At 33.8% G+C, this 8,695-nt stretch overlaps 1 protein-coding gene across 1 annotated transcript in view; it reads left to right on the top strand.

The window, feature by feature from the left end:
- LOC107663134 (1-phosphatidylinositol 4,5-bisphosphate phosphodiesterase beta-2-like) overlaps positions 1-8,695 on the top strand; it is a 39,498-nt gene that overhangs the window by 19,658 nt on the left and 11,145 nt on the right. The window contains 8 exon segments of the mRNA XM_016453293.1: positions 179-343; positions 428-527; positions 1,506-1,610; positions 1,692-1,747; positions 3,086-3,149; positions 3,951-4,364; positions 4,963-5,128; positions 5,836-5,959. Of these exon segments, the coding sequence (XP_016308779.1) occupies positions 179-343; positions 428-527; positions 1,506-1,610; positions 1,692-1,747; positions 3,086-3,149; positions 3,951-4,364; positions 4,963-5,128; positions 5,836-5,959 (1,194 nt within the window).

Here is an 8,695-nt window from a genome sequence, read left to right on the forward strand (position 1 = left end):
TTTTATTTTTTAGTTATATATATATATATATATATTGTTTAATTTATCTTAATAATTTACACACATATTAAGAACATACATTTCCAATTCATTATGTGCCATCTTTTTGCTATCAGTGAATTTTGCTCTCCTCTTTCTTGACTTGTAAATGTGAGTGTGAACTGTATCCTGTGTTCAGATTTACTCCGGTCAGTTCCTGTCGGATAAGCACGTGAAAACCGGAGTGGAGGTCGAGCTCATCGGTTTGCCCAAAGACCCCAAACGCAAATACCGCACCAAAATGAGCACGACGCCCAACGCCATCAACCCCGAGTGGAACGAGGAGCCTTTCGTCTTCGAGAAGGTCAGATCCCACGGCTCTCGTATCATTCATGACTCAGGTGTGTTTGAGCTGCTCCGAGGCTGACGTCTGTGTAATGTTGAGCAGATCTTGCTGCCGGAGATGGCTTACCTCAGACTTGTGGTTCAGGAGGAGGGCGGCAAGTTCTTGGGTCACCGAATCATCCCTCTGGACGCTCTGCAAACAGGTGAGACCAGCACATGTGTGACCCTGCAGCACAAAAGCAGTCTTAAGTCGCTGGGGTATATTTGTAGCAATAGCCAACAATACATTGTATGGGTCAAAATTATACATTTTTCTTTTATGCCAAAAATCATTAGGATGTTAAGTAAAGATCATGTTCCATGAAGATGTTTTGTAAATTTCCTACCATAAATATATCAAAACTTAATTTTTGATTAGTAATATGCATTGCTAAGAACTTCATTTGGATAACTTTAAAGGTGATTTTCTCAATATTTAGATTTTTTTGCACACTCAGATTCCAGATTTTCAAATATTGTCCTATCCTAACAAACCATGCATCAATGGAAAGCTTATTTATTTAGCTTTAGTTCACCCAAAAATGAAAATTCTGCCATTGATTGCTCACCCTCATGTCGTTCCAAACCCGTAAGACCTTTGTTCATCTTCAGAACACAAATTAAGATATTTTTGATGCATTCTGACAGCTCTCTGACCCTCCCATAGACTGCAATGTAATTAACACGATCAAGGCTCAGAAACGTAGCAACGAGATCGGTAAAATAATCCATGTGACATCAGGGGCTCAACCGTAATTTTACGAAGCTACGAGAATACTTTTTGTGCACAAAAGAAAAAAAAAAAACGACTTTATTCAACAATTCGTCAATATTTTACCAATGTCCTTGCTACGTTTCTGGACGTTGATCGTGTTAATTACATTGCCGTCTATGGGAGGTTCAGAAAGCTCTTGGATTCCATCAAAAAATCTTAATTTGTGCTCCGAAGATGAACGAAGGTCTTATGGGTTTAGAACGACATGAGGGTGAGTAATCAATGACAGACTTTCATTTTTGGGTGAACTATCCCTTTAATTTAAAAAAAAAATGGACCCTTATGACTGGTTTTGTGGTCCAGGGTCACATATGAGGATTTTTTGGTGGAACAAAACAAGTTTGTCAAATGCTGTGATGGTTTGCAGGTTTCCAGCACATCTGTCTGCGCAACGAGGGCAACATGCCGCTCACGCTGCCGTCTCTGTTCGTTCACATCGAGGTGAAGGACTACATCCCCGCTGCATTCGCCGGTACTGACCTACAAACCTACACTAACATGCTTTCATTGAACGCCACATCAAATAACCTCTCGATGATCGTGTTTCTGCTAGATTTCTCAGATGCACTTTTCAATCCTGTGAAGACTTCAAAGCCACCGAAGACTGAGGTAGAATTAAATGCACAGATAGTAATAGATGCTGATGCATATTTTACATTATTATAATTAACTAAAACTAAAACCATAAGAAAAAAGTAAAAGTCAACTGAAACAAAATACAGAAAACTTATTTTATTTTAGCTTGATGCCAAGGCAACATTTCTTATTTCATGTAGTTTAACTTGATGTACTAAAATAATAAAAAACAAAATAAAATGAATAAAAATTATATAGACATTTAAAGAAAATAAAACCTAATAAAAATCACAAAAACACACTACAAAATTACTAAAAATGTAATTAAATTGAAAGTGAAAACAGAAAATATGAAATAAAAACTCATTCAAAATAATAGTATAAGAAGATCTCAAGGATACCAAAATAGCCACGGTTATTATAGTTAGCTAAAATTAAAACAAACAAAAAACTTTTTAATAAACTTTTAAATAAACATTAGCTGAAATAAAATAAAATATGAAAACCTTAAAAGTATTTTATGTCAGCTAGTTGCCAAGGCAACATTTCTCATTTATATTTATTTTAAGTTAAAAATAACTAAAATGGAAATGAAATGTATAAAACGTATGTAGACATTTAAACATAATTAATACAAATGATAAAAACATACAAAAAATACAAAAACTAAAATATAAAAATAAAAACTAATTTAAAGTAATAAGAACTATAATAAAATCTTATGATACTAAAGTAACACTGATGACAACCAGGGTTATTATAGTAAAAAAACAAAAAAAAAAGAACTTATTTTATTTTAAATAGTTGCAGCATTTCTAATTTTCTTTTAGTTTAACTTTATAAAATATTAAAATAACTAAAACTAAAAATGAATAAATTATGCAAAAATAAAAACGTTTAGACATTTAAAGAAAAAGTAATAAAAATGATAAAAACACAAATTACTTAAACTTTATCAAAAAAGAAAATAAAAAAGCAATAATAATAATAAACTATATTAATTGTACCTCAATGATATTAAAATAATACTGATAGCAACCTCTAAACTGCATAATTGACTATTAACTGAGATAATTGATTTCCTTCATAACTGTGCTAGTTTTTATATCTCTTGTAATAATTCAAATCTAATATTTCATGAACATGGATGAACTTATTTGTTAAGTAGCCATGTAAAAAGTGTGATAGTGTACAATCATTCAGTCGTTATTGAAAAATGAACACAGTTGTCCTGTGCTTATTGTCAGGCTCCTGATCACTCTGTCTGTCTCTGCATTGTCCCTTGCTTAACCATGTAATCTTCAGCTTTTATAAATGCTAAAAGATGAAAAAGCAGGTCTCACACAGATCTCACTGTACTCTCGTCTTCAGAGTTTAACATACGTGTGTGAATATGAGTTACCTCTGGCTGACGGAGCCCAGACACCTGCCGCAGGTAAATAACACACACTTACAGAAACACTGATATGCTGTGTTTTCTAACAAATCCATCATAGTACTCTATGAAATACCTGACTCTACTAATAAATATAAACTAATTATCAATTTGAGTGGGTGAGAACATAACTTTTAATAAAAAATATATATATATATATATATATATAATAAATAAATGTTATGAATCTAAATATTTTTTATGGTTTCTGTTTTGATTTTAATTTATTTTAAATTTAATGTTAGTAATGTTTTGTACTTAAACTTATTTTATTTCATTTCGTTTTTTGTCAGTTTTAGTATTCTTTTAATATCTACGTATTTTTTATTATTTTTTTATTGAATATTTTAAATTAGCTTTAATTTTATATGTGCACTTTTCAGTTTTAGTTTTTAATAATTTTATCTGATATTGCCATTTTTATTTTTAGAACTTTTATGTGTTTTTGTCATTATTATTATTATTAATTTATTTATTTATTTTAATTGAGCTAAATAACAACACTATTGTTTTCTGTAGAACTACACCTAAAACTAAAGACTTTCAAATTTGTTGAATTGGTTTCATAATTGATGCATTTTACTCCATTAACAATTTGACTGCTTTAAAAAAATCTGAGTTATATAAAGCACTATATTAAAAAAGTGACATAAATTATATATGAATTTGGTACCAAACATATTAAAGTATCATGGTAATTGTATCTGATACCATTACTGTATTGATTTGTGGTATTTATTGAAGTGAAATGGATGAGAATTTATGCTTGTCTATCTGTCTATGACTCTATCATATAATAAGAACCGAAGGCCGCAGAAGAAGCTCCAGCATCATCAGAGGCTGAAGCTGAAGCTGCAGTGACTCCAGCAGAGGGCGACGCTGCACCTCCGGCAGAACAGACTCCAGCGCCAGAACCTGAACCTGAGCCCAAACCAGAGGAAAAACCAGAACCAGAGCCCAAACCAGAGGAAAAACCAGAACCTGAGCCCAAACCAGAGGAAAGACCAGAACCAGAGCCCAAACCAGAGGAAAAACCAGAGCCAGAACCCGAACCAGAAGAAAAACCAGAGACAGAGCCAGAACCCGAACCCAAACCAGAGGAAAAAACTGAACCAGACCCTGAACCAAAATCAGAAGAAAACCCAGAAGCTGCTGCAGATGCTGTTGTCACGGAGACCAAAGAATCCAGTGAGGAAACCCCATCTGATCCATCAGGTGACCTGCGTCTGTCACATGATACACTGACTCACTAAGTTAGTTGTTACATTAGTTTGAATAGTTACCACCAAAATACAGCCATCACTACAACTCATCCACAACTATCATCAAAACATTACAAAATATTCATTTCAATATAAATTTTAGCCTAGTTTTATAATAGTCAAAAATTACTTCATTTTATAATTTGTAGTATTTCTAGTCCTTTAATAAAATTGCTTTATTCTGTTAATACTCTTAAAAAGGTTTTAAAAAAATTATTTATACTTTTTAACAATATATTTTTTAAATACACATATTTATACTTACACACACACACACACACACACACACACATGTACAGTGTATATGTGTGAGTGTGTGTGTATATATACTGTATAATGGAAACACAACATGAGTGTGTGTGTGTGTGTGTGTGTGAGAGAGAGAGTGTGTGTAAAATGTCTAAGAAAATGGGTCAATATCTTACATTTTAGAAACATTACAATAATAAGTATTGTTTTTTGTTATGAAAATAGAAACTTCTGTGGTGTTAACAAACCAACAAACTCTGCAGTAAAGAGAATTGAGTTTGATTGATGGAGCTGTTTTTCAGATATCACCACTGTGACCTGTGAAGAACTGCAGCAGCACAAGAACTTCCTGAAAGTCGCCAAGAAACAGGAGAAAGAGCTGAAAGACACGGAGAAGAAGTTTCAGAAGAAACGAGAAGAACTGATTCAGAAATACAGCGACCAGTTCAGAGCCTTGAAGAAGAAGAAGTAAATGCTTATAGGCAATGTTAGTTTATACTAGTGTAGTATTTTGAATGAGCTTTTATTTTTATATTTTCCAACTTTCATATATTTTTAAAAGTTAGTTTCATTTTTAGTCATTTTGTTATTTGCTTTTGTCATTTTTATTTTTAAAGTACTATTTAGTTTTAATTTGTATTTGTTTTAGCTGATAACTACTGAGAAGCAAAACTACATAAGATAAGACTTTCTCAGATAATATATCTAATATGTTCTATTTTAGTTTAAGTTTTAGTAATTTTGTTATGTACATGTGTCATTTTTATTCGTTTTTGATTTTTTAATATTTATTTTTGTCATAATTTTAGTACTTAAACTTATTATATTTCATTTTAGTTGCCAAGGCGGCATTTCTAATATTAATTTAAGTTTAGGTTTTTCATCTAAGATTGACTTTCCATTTGAGCTTTATTTCAATGAAAGAAAAGTATTTTTAACAGGTTTGGTTTTAGTTAACACTATGCATCCTCGTGATCGGCTGGTTCTGTCCTAGATTAGTGGTGGTCTTAATGTGAAACAGGTTGACCTAGGAAGTCTAGTAAAGAAGTCCAGTGTGCATCTATTTTTGAGCTCTTTCGAGCCGGGAAACACGTCTGTTGAACTTTAATGTTTCATGTTTATGTCCCTGAGATGTGTGTTGTGTGCTGATCTCTTGTTTCCATGTGATTGTCCAGGTCTGGAGATGATCCGGGTGACCAGATGAATGAACTCAAGCAGAAGCTGAAGTCGGAGCTCAGGGCTCTGCTGGTGGAGCAACACGATCAAATCAAGAAGAAGAAAGAACAAAACAACACTGAGGTACATTATGACTGTACAGTGTAGCTTATGATTGACAATCTTGATGAGGTGTTTTAAGAGTCACACTGTGAGACCTAAATTACACTGTCAGAACTCCAGCAGAGCCTGAACTTCATCACAAAGACAATTCATCGGCCGTCAGAGAGTGTGTTTCTTGCCATACAATGAACGAAATTCAGAAATCATCCACATAGTACACATAGTGTAAATCTCTTAGCAAACATCTAGAAAAAGCAAATTAATGTTTCTAATCAAAACATGATTGGCATGAAGGGTTTTAATGCCTTATCACACAACGATCACAGTGATCATGTTTTAATGGTATAAAATATAAAATATGATTATTATTATTTTTATTATGAATTTCGGTTTGATTTCGGCCATACTGAGCATTTAAATTAGCCTATTATTATTGTCTGTTTATTTTAATTTCTTATGAAATTCTTTGATTTCGGTCATACTAAGACTTTCAATTAGCCTATTGTTATTATTATTATCATTTTTTTTATGAATTCTTGTTTGATTAAGTGTTTCAGTTAGCCTGTTTTTATTTTATTTTATTTTTTTCTTGTTTGATTTTGGCCATACAAAGCATTTAAATTAGCAAATTATTATTATTATTATTATTATTATTCGCTTATTTTAATTTTTAATGAATTCATTTGATTTTGGCCTAAGCATTTCAATTAGACAATTATTATTATTATTATTTATTATGATTATTTTTGAATGAATTCTTGTTTGTTTTCGGCCATACTGAGCATTTCAGTGAGCCAAACAGCGTCACCGTCCTGCACTGTTCCTGCTGGCTGTGAGCCAGGACTCTCTCAGGTATTGATTAGCCATCAGCACTCTGCTGCTCTGTGTAGTCAGTTGATCTGCATTGATCAGGTGTCAATCATGTCCCATACTGGGAGAGTAAACCGGACCGGACCCACGACACCGTCTTACACTCATATCAACCACAGTCACCTCTGAACGGATCTGTGCTCGCGCTCCGAGGAAAGACAAAGGCCTCCTGCCTATACAGTATTTAATCAGTCATGATCTGGTACTAGAGCTCCTGTGATGTGATGAAACCGCTAACACTAAGTATTAAAGGTCATTTTGTGCATCGTCTAGCAGCGTTTGTGCTCCAGACATGAATGATTCCCCAAATCATGTGAGACACCCTAGAAACCACATATCAATACTCTAAAGAACTCCGAAAAACCTAGCAAACACATAATAATACTCTAAAAACCATTCAGAAAAAAAACTAGCAACCATATAGCAATGCTTTACAACACTCAAAAAACAACCTAGAAACCACATAGAAACACTCTGAAACATCAGAATAACCTGGCAACTGCATAGCAACACTCTAAAACACTCAGAATAACCTAGCAACCGCATAGCAACACCCTAAAACACTGAGAACAACATAGAAATCACATAGCAACAATCTAAAACACTCAGAACAACATAGCAACCACATATAAACACTCTGAAACACTCATAATAACCTGGCAACTGCATAGCAACACTCTAAAACACTCAGAATAACCTAGCAACCGCATAGCAACACTCTAAAACACTCAGAACAACATAGCAACCACATAGAAACACTCTGAAACACTCAGAATAACCTGGCAACTGCATAGCAACACTCTAAAACACTCAGAATAACCTAGCAACAGCATAGCAACACTGTAAAACACTCAGAACAACATAGCAACCACATAGAAACACTCTGAAACACTCAGAAAAACCTGGCAACTAAATAGCAACACTGTAAAACACTCAGAATAACCTAGCAACCACATATAAACACTCTAAAACACTCAGAATAACCTAGCAACCGCATAGCAACACTGTAAAACACTTAAAACAACATAGCAACCACATAGAAACACTCTGAAACACTCAGAATAACCTGGCAACTACATAGCAACACTCTAAAACACTCAGAATAACATAGCAACACTCTAAAACACTCAGAACAACATATAAACCACATAGAAACACTCTGAAACACTCAGAATAACCTGGCAACTGCATAGCAACACTCTAAAACACTCAGAATAACCTAGCAACCGCATAGCAACACTTCTCCTAATGCTGATTTCACAATCACACATGTGCTGCCGTCACAGCCTCCTGGGACGTTCCTATGTGCATCATTTTGGTTGTAATAAAATGAACACAGATTTGTATTTCTTTTTTCTTCTTTTTTCACTTCCAGACAAAGACAAAAAGCTTTTATAGAGCTTGTGAAACAAGACAGCTTAGGAGGTGCATTAGTTGTGTAATTGATGCTTTCATTATGTATTTTATCATTCCGGTGCTACCAAGTAAAATTATGAGAAATGTAGATTGGTTGGCTCTCATTAACTGCCTTAAATGAGTACCATTTTCCAGGGGGGTTGCTAGATATAAATGCCATCTGGGGTTTAGCCCATTAGTGCTGTATTATGAAGGTAAAGCTTCCAGGTTTCAATTTATTAGGATTTTTAATTTGATGACTAATACTGAGAATATATATATGTGTGTGTGTGTGTGTGTGTGTGTGTGTGTTTATGCTACATGCTACAAGTATAGTAAAACCTGAAATTTTTGACATTGTGGGCACCGGCCTGTGGTCCCCACGAGGGGAATACAATTATTAAAAATAGTAAATGGTTTATCTGAAAGTGTAACAATGCAAACAGGTTTTCTGTAAGGGGTAGGTTTAGGGTTAGGGGATAGAAAATATCG

The sequence above is a fragment of the Sinocyclocheilus anshuiensis genome, unplaced genomic scaffold, assembly GCF_001515605.1.
Source record: "Sinocyclocheilus anshuiensis isolate Anshui unplaced genomic scaffold, SAMN03320099.WGS_v1.1 scaffold767, whole genome shotgun sequence".
Lineage (NCBI taxonomy): Eukaryota > Metazoa > Chordata > Actinopteri > Cypriniformes > Cyprinidae > Sinocyclocheilus > Sinocyclocheilus anshuiensis.